A 16,792-nucleotide genomic window follows, 5' to 3' on the forward strand; every position below is an offset into this window, starting at 1 on the left:
GACAGAGGGATTTTCTGGTTCAGATGTGGCTATTTGTGTAGGTGGCTTGGCCTGAGTTATTATCTCTCTATCTAGATATATAAACAGTCTAGGCTTGTGCGCTGATTTCTACTTACAATAAGTAACTTGCACTTTATGGCTCACGGGACAGTCTCTTATTGTGTATACTTTTGTATTTTCTTACTTTCACCTTTCAGCAAAGTTATTATGTAATGATAGTTCCCCTTTCACTCTATGAATTAAATGGCCTGATCCAAGAGCGCTAGTTATGTCACTGAAAAATGCTATCACCACAACTTCATCATGTAAAGACATTTGTTTTGAGTCAGTTAGGTGTAGAAATTATACACAAATCAATTAACCTATAAATGATGTCTTTCTCTGTTTTGTTAGCAGCTGGTGCATTGTAAAATCCAAGAGGTGCATTCTTCTAGCATTTTGAACTTCTGGCGCTTTGCTATATCCAAGAAAATCTCCATCCTCTTGTGGAACTCTGACCCGCTCTCTTTGCATCTAAAGGAACCAGAACACTCACACTGCTCTGTCAAATGAGCGGCTTTCACCTGATTGCACCTAATGCACACTAGATCCTGCATGTGGTACATTCTCTCTCGCTGTCTCACCATCTGGAGAAGACTATTCTCCATCTGCTCTCTGTCATATATCTTCCCACATTGTGTATCCACACATGACCATTCTTTCTCTGTTAATAGATCTGGGTCTCTGCATAAATCTAGGTCTCTGTAGGCATCACAGTTGCTGCAACAATAAAAACAGTATAATCAAAACTTGGTGTACACATTTTCAGCCGTCTTACTGCTTACTACTTCAAAAAAGTCAAGTATTAAAAAACACAATGTGGGTAGATATATGACAGAGCAGATGGTATATTCAGCCTTCGGAATATGACCAAGGTAGCCCTCTTTTCTCTGGGATTTGGGGGTCTAAGGCGTTTTTCTTTTCTTTTAGTGTTGCAAACAGATAGCAAAAACTAGAGGTATTAAAAAATACCAGAATGCTTCTTTGAATCACAAAAATTGAGCATTTCTTTTGGTCAAGTAATACCTGCAAGCTACATTAGGTAAGATGCAGGAGGGCCCAGGATCAAGAAATTCGGCTTCAGCAGCATACTCTTTTACCTTAATGTACTTCAACAGATTCTTTCTCATTACCTATAGAGAAGAGATTACGTCAGTAAGATTGTAGGTCTAGAGAACAAAATTTGAGAAGACAATAGTTAACACCCATCTGAAACTATCCAACTTTTTAGGTAAACAGTTTCAAGAATCAGATTTCCGGAATGTAGACTGGATTTGTGAATGAAATCATTTACAAAGAGGTTTTCAAATTATAAAGATTAAAAACTCTATATGAGAATTTTGAATTTTCATTTCCAAGATTAATCTATTCAGAGGACTTGTGAATACTCCATATGTTTATCAAATTGTACCAGTATCAGGTAAAATTGAAAAGGAATAGGTAGAGTACTTACCAGAACATCGTGCTGGACATTCTGGTCAAGAGCCAGAACAGCAGAGATAACCTGTATAAATTCTAACGTGTCATCTCCTTTGGGAGTTTGACCAGAAAACCGAGATGCATCTGAAACGTTTATGTCCTTCATGTGTGACATGATATCTATAACCTTCTTAAGAAGCCTCTCTGTGAAATAGGATTCAATCTGCATAAAATAAACAAAAAATTAATGAGGAGATAATCTTTTGAGTGAACGAAAAGTAAATCAAAAGAAATGGCTTTAAGACTACCTGTTCTCTTAGATATTCTACCATCTGTGCCTCTAAACTCTCTGAACTGCCTTTTTTTTTCTCTAATGCAAATTTCCAGGGATGGAATATAAACTCGGCAACGATTATAGTGAAATCACTCTGCCAAGATAGATGAAATGCATCAGTGTCCAAGAAAATAGTCTAACTGTTGCCACATGTTTAAATCACTCTGCTTTGATTTGAGTGAGGGTTCTGTCTGTACACCTTAATATACTTGGGTAAATGTCGTGCAACACTCCATTTTTGTTCAATAGACACTTCGTCAGGTGAACTTTCATCATCGGTAGCTTGGATACCAGTGTAGTTATACTAAAGGTTGAAAAAGAGATATCTTGATGAGAGGGTATAAATAAGGAAAAGCAAGATCAAGAAGTCTGATTAAACCAAAGCTAATGATGGAAGATGGGGCTTTAGTAGAGTTCAGTGCAGTTTGGAAATTATTTTTTAACCATCAAGGTGAAAGGACTTTACTCTGGTTTACTGGAACAACATGAATTGAGGTCCCATGGATTGTCACTTTTTCATTTCCTCTCTTTGAGGCTCAATTTTTATGTTCAGGGATTTGTAATTTTACAATTTACAACAAAGTTTACCATGTTTAGCTATCAGAAATTTAAAATACAAAAGGGAAGTATAAGAAATAAGAATTCTAACCTGATCCATGAAAAGTAATGAGTGCCAGTAGTGAACCGGCTCGAGCAATATCCACTCAAAGATAGAACTGTCAGGGGCAAAGTACAAAAATAATGGCAGGAAAATGAGTGCAGCCGACATATAGTCAAACATATATACCGTGAAAGGAAGAAACCAACCTATTTCCCACCGCTGTGAGCAAGCTTTCACAATAGGCCTTAGCAGCAGATAGATCAAATTTCCCTGTGTCGATAATGACCTTTGAGAAGTCTGCATAAATTATCATAGCACCCAATCTCCGCAAATCAGTCAATAGCAGAGCAAAGACCTTTTGCATGACCTACAATATTCATGAAAAACGCAGGATGTCAAATGGGTTTAGAATTTTAAAGGCAAATAAAAAGTGAATGTAACTGACAAATCTCAGGATCTGAAGGTGCCTTGGGAATGATATGTCATAATAAGCATAATCCAGCATGGAGGTATTATTTGTTAGCTTCAGTTTCGATAAAATGAATTGACTAAGAAAGATTCAGACAGGAGTAAATTTATATAAAGTCTGCTGATTTATCCACACCAACTCATTTATACTTGATAAAAAGCAAGAAATACTAGATAATATTTACCTTGTGAAGCATGAGATGAAGAGCTGGATCATGGAGCTTAGAGGACGGGCTACAATAAGGAATTAACATCGGTATGTTATGAGTCAAAAAAAAAGTGAACATGTTACAAGATGTGACATAATCATACCTGCAGAGCCACCAAGACAAGCGTTGCAAAATGGAATCAGCATAGATATTCTCATATTTACGCACATCAGTAAAGCAATTATCAAACAATTGTTTCAGGACACGAAATGCTTGAGCACATCCAGTGGTCTCATCAAAACTGGTGTTCTCGTCTGAATTTGTTTCAAATCCCGAAAAGACGCCTCCTTCCATTTCATTCACAAGGTTGCTTTTCAGAAGGGCATTAACAGCCAAGTGATGGATCTGCACAATGCATGTTAATTAGAACAACATCCAAAAGAGCACGACAATTAAATCATTTTTTTTTATGACCTTTAGCTCCACAGACACTTTTCTATACGCTCCAGGGAATACCAAACTTGTCTGTTGCACCTGTGTCAGAGAAGCATACCAGTTTATCACCTTGATAGCGCACAAAAACAAAAAGAGAAAAAAAAAAAAAAAAAACATAGAGATTGGCGATGATCCTGACAAAGTTCACAGAATCCAAAAGGAAATTTTTTTTAACCCATTTGATTACGTACCTCATCAGCAAAGAATGTCTCTTCATTGTTTATACCTCCAAGGTCTGGAACACCATTATCTGACACCCAAAGGACCTGTTATACAAAAGGAAATTCAATAATACATAATAGGCACTTCTAAAGGAAAAAGAAAAAAATATCGAAATCAGTGATAGAGAGACAACAGCCTTTTGCCTAGGCGCTGGAGAAACAGAGCAAGAGCAAAAAGGCAAACAGAAAGAAAAAGGAAGGCAAATATTGTAGCAGTGGAACTAAAAAAAAAGTTACAAGATAGGAAATTCGAAGAAAAGACCTGTTGCTGGCCACGGAGTGCCCTGGACATGAAGATATCTATTGTGAATGTTAGCCAATCAAGTCCAAAATTCCCCAGAGGCACCTAGTAAGTTGTACAGGAAATGTCAATAACTGCACAAAACAATAATATGAGGAACTATATCTCCACTTTAGAAACATAACCTACATGGGCGTATCTTGATTGGGCAATCCTCTGATCCAACCACTGAAATGCTGCAGCACAACGGAACATTGCTATTTTTGCTGCTGGACGTTGCCAGGAGACAGGCTATGCATTGCAACCCCACCACACATACGTATTACTTGATCAAATAAACATCTATCATAACATAAAAGGAGAAAAGGTAGCCAATTGGTTTATAAGTTAGGAACCTGATAACTATTGTCATCGCCGTTGAAGGGAATCCTCACACAGGGGAAATCATCCAGGGCCTTAATACCTTCCATCATGGAGTTATAGTCAGGGCATTCAATGACAGCAACAGTTGGTCCACTATTTTCTTCTCTGCAAGATAAAGAAACAATGTGACTAGTCAACACTACGGGATGATTTAACATAACCTTACAAGAAAAGTCCAACAATCAAACTCTTTGTTTCTTTTTGGGACAATTAACTTATACAATGTATCTAAGATTCTAAGTTACCAACTAGTTCACACAGGAAAAAATCAAATAGGAAAAAGCATGCGCAACTGATTCAATAGAAACACTATTGGATTCAATATGTCAGGGAAACATTTAACAAGCTGCACCGCTATAAATCAGGAAAAACGAGTTACTTGTATTCACTTATTGCTTTCTGTATAATCTTCTTGGCAGCTTCAGGATGGTCAACATAGTCTACCTGATGATTAGCATTCACAAAAGCTCAAAAAAATGCACGACTACTATTGTAGGGGTTCTATGTGATGAGTTTAGAGCATACCTGGAAAAGGATACTACCCCAAGACAATAAGTCAATTGAAAATTCTTGGCAACTATCTCTAAACTGTCTCTCTAGGGCAGATGGTAATAATTCCTTGCTATTAAAAGGATCAACTACCACGGCAGACATACGCTTCGATGCATGACAATATAAAACATACATAGCACGCCCTGTAGAGGTGCTGCAAACAAGAAACAAGTATACCATGAGATAAGTATTCCGGTCTGCATAGAGTATTCAATAATATGACTAGACACGTAGTCATAAACACTCCAACATTGTGACTAAATGCCTACTAGAAATTTACAATCAAAACCTTCTTCAACTTAAATTGCATGAAGTTGAATTGGTTTCCATCAGAAAAAGGGGTAGTCATGTTACTTTACAGAATGGAGCTTTACCTGTTATACAAGTAAACAAGTGGAATTGAACGGTCCAAGTAGCGACACTCAGTTGTAGTTTTCATATGAAGTTCACCAATTTTCCATCCATCTTGGATATTACGGTGCTTAGCTGTGTTATCAATTTTGCATACACATCCAATTTGACATATAGCACTAAACTCCAGAGGCACCTTAGTTTCATATATGCCCTGCCAAAGTTAATTATGAGACAAGCAAGCATAAACATGGTATTCTCTTGATGAAAAATGAAGGTCAAAACATGCATTTAACAAACAAGTTGACAAATCCCACCAAGCTGACAAGTCGATGGGTCTCATTCACATTCTATTCAAATAACAAAGAAGACACACACACATAACTGAGATCACAGACACCAAATACAATTTGTCTACTCACCAAATAAAATGCCACCAGAGATCACAGAAGTAAGAGTTAACGATACTAAGAAACTTTCTTTATTACTTTTAAGACATGCGATGGGTGGGTAGTCGATAAAAGGTGTGGCTTCTGATGGCACTTATTTTTTTTCAACTTTTTAAAAGACCTCACCTCAATTTCAGGGTTGGCAAGAAGAGCTGCACGCATTTTGCTTTCTTTTTTAAATTGATCTTCCTGAATTTTAACCTGTAAAGAAATATAAAACTAGTAACTAACTAAAAGGAATACAAGGGGAAAGATGTATAGTTGATAAAAGGCATGCCTCAATCAAATTATAAGAAGGCCTTCCATGAGGAAGAATCTTGTTGACACACTTTCCGGGGAATTTTTCAACTGTAGGAGCTTTGGAATTAATGTAAAACACCCTTGGGATTGTCAATGGGATCTTAAGCATCAATCCTTTCACAACCACCCAGGCGAAAAATTGCCCACTCTGTGGACTTGGGACCAGTTGTATAATCTGAAAAAGCCAGAAAGACAACATTATATGGTTACAAAATATTAGTCAAATATATAAATACATTTAGGTTGCTGTACCCACCTGCCAATGTGAACTAGTCAAGGCTTCTTCAGGCCTCCTAAAGTATGAACCTACACCTCCTCTTCCCAGACCAACTTTTTGATTTATCTCGTGAGCATCAATCTGCTTTGAAGATCTTAGATCACCCAACCTACAAAAAGAAGGAATACACAGTCAAGAAGTTCAGAAAGTTTTAGAAGCAGCGGATGTCATATTGAACTACATTTTGTTCCAAATAAAGTACTACCTTCGTTTTTTCTTCTTCTCTAATGTCACTTTCCATTTTCTCTTTTTCAGTTCAAGCCATCCTTGGTAATTTACGTTCTTGTCAATGTTCTGAAATGAGATATCATGGAACTCTGGACCGCAGCTCTCTTTCTGCTCGTGTTCAGTCATTTTTTTTTTTACTTCAAAAGAACGTGCAATTGGCTTTGGCCCTTTCACGGAAGGCCTGTTTTCTTTGCAAAAATCCTCAATATCTTCCATATTATCTTCAGTCACCAAATGATCTGTGTCCGACACACCATCTTTGTTTGCTGAACTAAACATATCAACTAGTTTTCTCTGGCGAAATTTGTCCTCTTTCTCACGAACCTTTTTATGGAGCCAATCAGGATGATTCACCCTAGGCACAGGATTTTCCACCTAAAGAGGTCATATAAGCCGTTAGATATTTACAGAAAGAATATTAAGAAAAACAAAACCAATATAAATAGTAACAATGAACCTTCTGCATTGCAGCAGGAATGGTAATAACTTTTTGGATAGCTGAACTAAGGCGCTGCTTATAATACGACCAGTCAATAATTAAACGGATTCCGACGTCTGATGATGTCTTGCACCATTTTCGCAGATAATACTTCATAATTCCTGTGAATTTTGACGTTTCCATTACATTTGATCGATAAGAACGCAAGAATACATAATCACAGCAGATAACAGAAGGTTTACCCGGTTTCGTTGTTTCAAATATAGCAACAGGAACAGCCCGTTCGCTAACAGGTGTACCCTAATCATGAGAAAAGTTGTTAAGTTGCAAGAAAAGAAGTACTATAAGCAGATATACTATACCAGAATAGCTCAAAAAGATGCTTAACAGACAGTAAATACTTTTTTAAATGTAAGCAACATTATTAATACAGATTACATGTGTGACGACATTATTGACTTAAGAGAAAATGTACATTCAGCAGTGTAACCTAACTAAGTGCTCCAACAGTAGAGATTGTTAACAGAACATACACAAGTCTGTCACTCGTACTAAAAAATTATAAGAAAAGATGGAAGAAGATATGTGAATCAGTTATTTTTTTCATAAGACCTAACTATTCAGTTTTTTCTGGCCTGTTCGGGTTGGTAATGGATGGCCTCTTTATATGTCAAAGGAGGACAAAAGTTCCACGAAAATTTTAAGTTTGACAGAAATGTACCTTTGGCTCACAAGCAACAATGTATTGGCAACGAAGTCCTTTATCTTTGACCATTGAATCACCAAGAAATTCAGCCAAGCGTTTTGCGGTGGTCACTGCACATGACTTTTGCTCACCATAATCTGCTAACGATTTGCTCATTGTGCTTGACTCTGATATATAATCTAGCAGTTCACTATCGGCAATATCTTTTCCTTGATTCTGGAGAAAATGTAAAGAGAAAACTATGAGCAAAATGACCCTTTTACAAATAAGAGAATTTAGCAGCACCTATATGAAAAGTCTTTCTCCTCAGTGGCTCCTCGGTAGGGGGAAAAAAATCAACTAAAAAATAACAAAAAACAAATTATTTCACATACATCGAGTAGGTCAAGCCACCGATTTGCGACGGCTGCAACAGCAGAATAGCACTCTTTAAGAGTTGATCCATGGAGAAATTTGTCAAAAAGCTCGGCCTGTAGGGAAGGGATAGAAAAACAAATAATGAAGGCTCTACACATGTTTATCAAGTAAATCTCAGCCTATTTTCTTGGGATGCTTGCGTCTAACAAATCATGAACATCTTATGCAGTTCATATTTGAAATAAGCTTAAGTAAACACAAGAATCCAAAAAATAGGATGGAAATGTTTTTAAAAAAAAAAAATGTAACATGCAGTGTGTCGTCATAGAACAGAGATTTTATTTATCAGTCTGTTCTTTTATGAACGATGAAGGTAGAGGAGCTCTAGATACTTGCTAAATAGTCACCTGAACAAGCAATTAAGAACCAGTGGAATTCTCCCTTTTCCTAACAGAGAATTATTTTATGTCAGAATTAGAACCTTAAAAATGCTGCTAGAAAGAGTTACTAAAAGTCTACTATAACTAGATCAAGTGAAATACAATCATCAACCGCTTTGAGCCTAAAAATAGATGAAGCAACAATCTGATGAATCATTACAACACAAAGAAAGGAAAGGATACCTGGAAAACTTTAATGAGTTTCAGCTCCCCTCTACGCTTGATCTCAAAACCCTTGAGTTCTGCTAAGGTTCCGTCATGATTGAAAACAGCATAACGCTTCTTAATTAAGATTCCTTCCTCTTTCGATGCAGGAATAATCATTGCCTGAATGGAAAGAATTACAAATATTTCTACGCAGCAATCAAAGAGCAGCACACGTAAAAGTTTAATAAAGTTTAAGCATACCTTGTACGGTCCATCCACTTCAAATTCAATTGAGCATTCACTATGTGACTTGTATGTCTTGCGTACAGGATCTTCAAGAGTCTGTTTCAACCAACAATTAAAGGGAAAATGGAAACGAAACACAAGGCAAAATGCTTTCAGAACCTCAGAAGGGTTTATATCATCTGCTTATTTAAGACTGAACACAAAAGCTACATATAGGTAAGGAAAAGCTTGGCATACCTGATATTGATCATTTGTATTATTCTTTGCCACATCAACATTTAGCATTACACATGGATAAGAGATTGTGAGTTTCTTCATGTCACTGCAGTCAAAAAATAGAATTGATGGTTTACTTAACATCTTGAGAACCACGAGAAAATAAAATCCCCCCTAACATGGATATAAAAACTCTTGAATATATCTTAAAGTGAACTATTGCAATATATTCAAAACAAAATAGAACACGGAACTTCCAAACATGGAGATAGCAAAACCTTACATCGTTTTAAAAGTAAAGTTCTCAGGAAAAGATCCAGGGAGACAACACCATATACCATCTGTATCCAACTCAAGTGGTTTCCCGATTCGATCAATAAGCAAACGGGCATTCTGGATGATTTTGGCTCCAGTATAGGTAACTACACCAGCCATTTCCATGGAGTACCATCTTGCACCCCTGGAAATTGTTTCAAGTAAAGCTTTGGGTCAACCTAAATGGAACAGACAACGATCATATAACCAAAGTCCAGGCTCTTTGCAAGAGATCAGAAGACTCACTTTCGCATGACATATCCATAGAAGGAATTAAGTATACACTTATGAGCTAGCTGCAAGGAATCGTAAACCACTACCATATCCTGTTCCAAATTTGAATGTCACCATCTTAAAAAAGTTTCAGAGATCTATGAGCAAGTGCACAAGATAACGTACCTGTGCTTCCTGGATCTTGATTGAATTACCACTTGCCTTGGCCTCGGACAACTTTCCCTTCCAGACCTTGTTAAGTGTTTTGTATTCATACCTCCTATCTCGAAAGCTTGAATTACATTCAAAACACCACCAAATAAAAAGCAATTAGGACTTAGTTAAAAAAAAAAATATCATAATCAGTGGTGTGTTCACACAAAAGAGATTACTGCACAAAAGACTAAACGTCCAAACAGAGTCTCAGTCAAGAACAATATGAGAGAATAAAAGGCACACACCTCCGAACAGTGTCCACATAGAAAGGGTTTTCTCTCATGCATATCCCAGCCTCACGAACTTCAGTGATTGGCTTGTCAAGTACTCGTTTATATGCCTGCCAAATGCAAAATGACTTGCAATCATATGTTGACAATGTGGGGAAACTATTACTAAGCAGAAGGAAGGGCGAGAATACCTTTTGACAATATTTTTTAAGTCGTTCTTTTAGCTTGGTTTGTTGTTCCACCTTTGGCAAATCAAGGAATGATTTTGAAGACTGAATATTTGCACCAGTATCAACAAATTCAGACTCAATCTGTTTTTTCAAATGGTAGTAATCACTGCCAAACCAGTTGAAACAAAGTTAAGAACTTAAGACTAGACCAACAAGGTTAAAATCCATAGTTAGCTGGAATGAAAAACAAGTTAAGAACCTTTTCTTTCCCATGAATGTCACCCCACGCCAAACCCATTCAAGTTTTCTAAGACAAGTCTTTCCTGGGCGGTTGAAATCACATGCTGTGCAGACCTCATCCGTAACTATTGATGGTGGCTGAAAATTAAAGAAAAGTTTCACTTCATATAATATTTCCAGGGAATTTTCCATTATTAGAAACACCACCATTTAGCTGATGTTGGTAGATAGTGATTTACAATTGTAAGTTATACAACAAATAATCCCTATTCAGTTAAAAACGTACAGACAGAGATTAGATGTACCTGAAGCCTATTTGTTAAAATGATATTTGGATACATCGCTGCGACGTCGAGGTGATAAATAAGAGGCCCTATTTCACGTATAGGGTCATCTCGTAAATTCTCGAGCTGTAGAACCAATAAAACCGCCATAACAGAACTAAGTCTTCATCCCGAATCAGGCAACACAAATGGAATAATTCATAAGACCATCAAGTTTTCTGTTCTGCTTCGAAATATCCAAGCATGCAGACGCCTAGTTGGTGACAACTACTGTAGATAGGGGATACTTAATAGACAGATTTCTTCTTGAGGCTCAAACCATAGTCTAAGGCTTTACTATGTTTTTTCTACAAGAACTACTGAAATTACTCGACATGAGAGAAGGCTTGTTTATCCGAGCTTAATGTGTATGAGTGTATAAGCAAACTCTCCCAGAATAAAATATGTATGCAGTGTCAGCAATTCGACGCGACAAGAGAAATAAATACTGAAACGAATCAAGGGAATAAGCACTAAAATCAATATTTCTAAAAACTACCTTTTTCTTGATTTCGTCCTTCACTTCATCATAATTGGAAATTGAATCCATTCTCATTTTCCCTTCTACAGTGATAGCATATTCCAGATCCCGACCAAGGTTATCAATCAGTTGCTGGCAATTAACGCGTCAAATATCAGATAGGTTCATAAATTATTATTTTTGTGTGCACCAGGTGCAAAAAATAGCTATGATAACATCATGTGCATAATAATGGGAAGCATTTTGCTTGAGGAATCCATTACAGACTACACAGGTATTTATTATTAACTGCACCACTTCAGATGACATTACAGAAAGATCAGTGACATTTGAATAGAAACTCTATCAGAAAAAGTAATGCTCATCAAAGAAATCAACTAACATTATGTCGAATGAATATAAAGCAGATAGCTTGCCTGGTATGCCGACGAATCAAGCTTAAAACTAGTAGGAATATCAGATCTGAAAACACCACTTTCGAGGCACTCTACGTGACCACCAATATATGTCTCACTTTCAAGAAGTTGATTTTGGTAGAATTTCTCAGGGTCAGCTTGATTTTTGTTGGGACATACAACATTTGCCTTGTAAGCCTGTGCTGAGAACGAAGACTTCCAATTAATGGAATGTTTCACACAGTAAAGATTGCTAAAGATCTTGTAGTAAATAGGAAGTCACCTCAACCATCAGAAGCATTTCACAAAGGGTGCCACTCCCTTTGCGTAAAACCTCATCAGGGACCATTGGAATGATAGTTGCGAGAGAGAAAATGAACGGATTGACATATGTCATGTATAGGTAATAAGTTGCAACGGCATCAGAGACTGAGTAGGAGGCCATTGTCTGTGAAATCATTCCCAGCAGGGGATAGAAATAAGATATAAGCACCTAATTCCATGAAAACCTTGCAAGCACTACAGCATAGACTAGAGAAATCTAACAGTTAAGACCAATTAATTGCTTGAAACCTATGTCCGCTTCATAATGTTGTGTACTAATAAGACAGTAAATTTAACATGAGCAATAAGACAGAATGTTGTGTACTAATAAGACAGTAAATCTATGTCCGCTTCTTAATGTTGAGGACATTTCTTCAACCCTTAAAGAGGCAAATAGTTGAATAATCTGATCAATTATCATCAACTGTTTGTTGCTCTAGCTCATTCCAGTATCTAATAATTAGCTCTAATGGTGAAAAAAAATATGTTAAGCAGAAATAGCAGGATTAAATTCTCAGCAATACCTGTGGCTTTTCCTGCGCAAACCGAACCATGTCCTCTGGGTTCACTTCCAGTGGATCATACCCTAGTTTGGCCTTTGTAACAGCCTGGCATTTAATTAAGAGACAGCATAACTAGATATCATAATATAAATTCCTTAACTAAAGATATATATGACCGTAAAAGATGAAATCATCGCTAAGAGAAAGAAGTAGAATTAACCTTCAGACCATGGCTTCCCTGAGGAAGATAGCTATCACGTTTTACCCAAGCAAAACAATCCAAATGGCAAGCGAATTTAGCTCGGCATTCGCCTTGATTAAGATCACAACGGAATCCCAGTTCCTGCAATCACCAGGAAGAAAACAAAAGACATATGCTGAATTACAGTTGACAACATTATACTCGAATGGAAGATAATACGATTGAGATAGGAACTGACGAGTAAGATGCAGAGAAATAGGTGGTTTAAAAAAACAAAAATAGAAACAAGAAAGGGAAGTAATGGAGGTTTCTGAAATAGAATTGAGAAGTAAGGTTCGGGAGATGAGTAGAAACTTGCCAACTCTCAAAAGACTACAGTATTTAGACGCTAAACACATGTCACTGAATATTTGAAAGATGAATCTCTTCCACAGAAAGAAACGATAATATTCAAGTAAGCATCCTCATGCAAGATAATTCATATAGACAGTATGGGAAGCACTCAAGCGGCGTTGCTATACTAATTTATTGAGAGGCACACTCTCAAGGCCACAATAGAATGTCAAAAACTTTTTCATATAGAATCTCTAAGTATATCATATATACATATCCTTTTAGTCATGCAGACAGGTAAAATTTAAATAAATAACAACGAAGAAAATTTTTGTGTACCTCATTCATTTTGATTGCATGATGAGATGCTCTTCGTTCTATAAATGGCCAGTCAAAAAAGTCTCCGTTGTATGTAACATAAATTCCAGGTTTCAACTCTTGCATATGAGAAAACCATTTTTGGAGGAGTTCAACCTACAAGACAAAACCAAGAAAGTAACTCGCTTCTAAGCACATCGATGTTTCTGATATAATATTCAAATCCGGAGCTAATTTACTATACCTCGTCTTTAACATTAGTGACTTTGAAATAGCCTTCAAATTCTGGTTTGGGTGTATATTCCAGATCTTCTATGTCTTCGCCAACACACTAAATTAAGTGCAAAAATACAAAGTTTATAATCAAAGAAGATTAACGTGATACAAATATTCAAAGGAAAGGATACAGCTAAGAGATATCAACAAGAGATGACATATGCAATGAAAACCTGTTAACAAATCAGAAATCATGTTTTAAAATTATATTGCAAAATGTCACGCTAGTCCATAAACAGTCTTAAAGTCACATCATACAAAATTAATTAATCAAGGGTGATAATCTTATATGGATCATTTCTGATTTCTCCTGGATTAAGAGTACAATCTATTATTGAAGAAAACACTAAGCCTATACTTTTTTTCCTCTAGTGATTGCTCAACCTACTCTAAAAGATGGCAAAGCAGGACTATCTAGCAGCTTCTCTCCATCAATGATATAAAACCACCCCCGTCCATCATGTAAGATATTATCAATATGATATCAAATCCAATACAGAAAAATGTCTAACGCAGTTACCTCTCTGTTAGTAATTAGAAAACCTTGGCCATCAACCATGTAGGATATCATCATAATTTGATCATATTCAGCATCCGGAAACTTCAACGGAAGCTTTGTTGTCTCTATATCGAATGCACAAACACGGACTTCTGCGCGTTGAAGAAGATCTGACCTCTTCTCTAGTATGACATCGGTGCTGGAAATACTGACATTGTACCATTGCCCACTCCTTACATCTGGACACCAAGAAAACGTCATGATGTTGACAATCTTGGAAACTAAACAGACATTCTGGTTTGACTAAACTGGTTACCATTATCAATTGCAAATCGAACATGATAAGGGACATCGTACTCGCGGATGTCCACAATAGAGTCTAAGCAATCTTGAGGGTGTTGTTCTCTGCGTTTCAAGAACAAAAAAAAATGATCAGGATATCTGAAATTTCTGGAAATAAACATGAAAAATAACTATGAACAACTGATACTAAAGGTAAATTAGGAAACCAAAAAACTCTTCAGAGCATATTAAAAAATAAAATAAAAAATACATTGTCTTACCGTTTTCCAGCCAATATGGATTCGTAAGCTTCAAGTGCATCAAATTTAGCCTGGTTTCGTTCGACAATATGCAACAGATCCCTCTTGACTTCCATCAATTGTTGCACAGTATCGAATGATACTTTTAAATATTTTTTTCGCAGGCCAGATAAATGATTTTTCTGTTCATATAAGAAATGAAGGAACTCAAAACCGTATGTCTCAAAAAAAACAAAAGTTAGAAAGGCACCTTACAAGTGACGACAAGAAAAAGTACTGAAACCTTCATATCCTGCATACTTTTGCACAAAAGGCAAGACTAAAGAACTAAAAACTTTATCCTTTACAGCCCATGTTGCATACTAGCAAACGCCTAGAGATTTCACCATATGGATGCAAGATCACCTTTTTCAACTTGTTACTACAAGTGCTCGGTTTTGAGCTTACAAGAAGAGAATAATAACTAAAGGTCATCATAAAAGTTACTGATATCTCTATAGAGAGAAGAACAGCATCAATCAACTTGTAGAAGACACTCGTCAACTAAACCACAGAATCAAGATGAAATTAACACTGGTAGAAGTCAGAGTTAAACAAATAAATAAGGTATGCTCTACTGACTTACAAGATCAAGATCCTCTTTATCAACAATCTCAATACCAGCAACCTGTCTTTCATATCGGCGTCTCAAGTAGGCTTCAACTTCCAATTCCAATTTGTCCTGTAAATCGGCAATGCAGTGTTTATTGACATATAGGATGAAATTACATGAGTGACTCAAGGAGCATTCAGATGATGTACAGAGTGACATTATCATACTTTAGTGGCTAAATAGAAGTAAGGGCGGAACTTGTATTTTGTCTTGAAAGAAAACCCGTCCTAAAAAAAAAAAAAAAAATCCTCATCTTGGTTAAAATTTAGAAAAATGCAACAAGAAAAATATAAAAGTTGATCAACTTATTATACAAAGCTGAAATCGTCCATAAATATATATAGCTCCTCACCTGAGTAACAAAGTAAAGGTCCACGCAACTATAGACTTTCCCAGTATCTCGATCTTCCCAAGATGACTGCGAATAACCAATCAGTAGTAAATACTAGTAGTACTTATATATCAAACGCCAAAATTTGCATCGAGAGAACTACCAGCCAAGCTGAGGGGAACCTTATAATAGTTCCCGTAATTTCGTATCTCCTAGAATCTTAAATTCTCACAATTATGTGTATGACTCAATCGCCAATGCTTCTAGTTAATTTAGAGAAAAAAATCACATTCCGAAACTTTCTCAAACGCTCTCTCACTTAACAAAAGGTTGGGTCAAAATTAGAGTGCGATTGATTACGGGAGAACTTACCGATGCGAATGTGAGTAGCCACCCAAGTCGCGTTTCACCTTCGGAGAAAAGCCCAAATCCGAGTTTAGATTCGAGTTCATCTTCTGCAGTGTTCACTACTCTCGGCTTCTTCGCCCACCGCGAGTCTTTTCGATCCCGTCTTCGATTATCTCCGCTCATTGTTGGGCGATTGTAAAATTAAGCGGGACAGAGAGAGGAGCTTTGATTGATTCCTGGAGAATCCAGCTTCCAAGGAAGGAGAAATTTATGGTCAAAAAAAAAAAAAAAAAAAAAAGGGCTTTTACTGGTGTAGGGCTTCGTGGATGCTGGACAAAAGGACTTTAGATAGAGAGTAATTTTTTTTCTTTTTTTTTTTCATTTTCCCGCACTTTGGAAATTTTAACCAAATTACTAAAACGCCCCTCCTTTTTTCGAATCTAATTGGGTCCATGTACAAAAAAGCCCATCTTTAGCGAATTTGGATCTGCTAGTCTAACATTTGAATTTGGATCATGCTTTTTTACGTTTAAAAGCAAATCTAATTTGAATGCGCACTTCTATGTTCCATTGGATTTCTAACATAATTTTGGATACGTGATATGTCATCATGACCATTAATTTGAATGGTTTCAGTCACAAATTTATTCTGTTAAATGCATGCAAGACCTGAACTTTAAATGTTGTCAATGTCATCGTCTGAAATTCCACAAAAGTAGCTAACGTTGTTCAAGTCTCTCGCCCACACCTCTAATGAGCAAGATCTTATTTCGGCAGGTTTGT

General features: G+C 36.6%; 1 protein-coding gene across 3 annotated transcripts; it reads right to left on the reverse strand.

Moving 5' to 3' along the window:
- Positions 1 to 266: 266 nt before the first annotated feature.
- LOC104773941 (DNA polymerase epsilon catalytic subunit A) lies at positions 267 to 16,366 on the reverse strand. Of its 3 annotated transcripts, XM_087474148.1 has the most exons (50): positions 16,034 to 16,366; positions 15,683 to 15,748; positions 15,498 to 15,557; positions 15,304 to 15,399; positions 14,700 to 14,860; positions 14,453 to 14,541; positions 14,158 to 14,375; positions 13,606 to 13,692; positions 13,383 to 13,517; positions 12,729 to 12,851; positions 12,530 to 12,613; positions 11,965 to 12,129; positions 11,703 to 11,879; positions 11,305 to 11,418; positions 10,788 to 10,892; positions 10,502 to 10,620; positions 10,264 to 10,408; positions 10,088 to 10,182; positions 9,813 to 9,918; positions 9,660 to 9,739; positions 9,382 to 9,558; positions 9,120 to 9,204; positions 8,898 to 8,978; positions 8,673 to 8,816; positions 8,067 to 8,162; positions 7,708 to 7,908; positions 7,229 to 7,286; positions 7,005 to 7,147; positions 6,525 to 6,922; positions 6,299 to 6,428; positions 6,020 to 6,217; positions 5,869 to 5,943; positions 5,317 to 5,507; positions 4,916 to 5,096; positions 4,770 to 4,834; positions 4,363 to 4,495; positions 4,157 to 4,258; positions 3,989 to 4,072; positions 3,697 to 3,771; positions 3,485 to 3,544; positions 3,174 to 3,415; positions 3,047 to 3,095; positions 2,600 to 2,760; positions 2,442 to 2,508; positions 1,992 to 2,096; positions 1,767 to 1,886; positions 1,646 to 1,681; positions 1,493 to 1,543; positions 1,066 to 1,172; positions 267 to 759 (listed from the first exon to the last, which is right to left on the reverse strand). In XM_087474148.1, the coding sequence occupies exons 1-50, from the start codon at positions 16,190 to 16,192 to the stop codon at positions 390 to 392; spliced, it is 6,369 nt and encodes a 2,122-aa protein (XP_087330274.1). In that variant the 5' UTR covers positions 16,193 to 16,366; the 3' UTR covers positions 267 to 389. The 3 variants fall into 3 exon arrangements, 2 of the variants coding, with proteins under 2 accessions (XP_087330274.1, XP_087330273.1); XM_087474147.1 differs by having other exon boundaries at positions 1,493 to 1,681; XR_015571882.1 differs by lacking the exons at positions 267 to 759; positions 1,066 to 1,172; positions 1,493 to 1,543; ... (2 more) ...; positions 1,992 to 2,096; positions 4,770 to 4,834.
- Positions 16,367 to 16,792: the final 426 nt, after the last annotated feature.

This window comes from Camelina sativa, chromosome 11 (genome assembly GCF_030686135.1).
Source record: "Camelina sativa cultivar CO46 ecotype springtype chromosome 11, ASM3068613v1".
Lineage (NCBI taxonomy): Eukaryota > Viridiplantae > Streptophyta > Magnoliopsida > Brassicales > Brassicaceae > Camelina > Camelina sativa.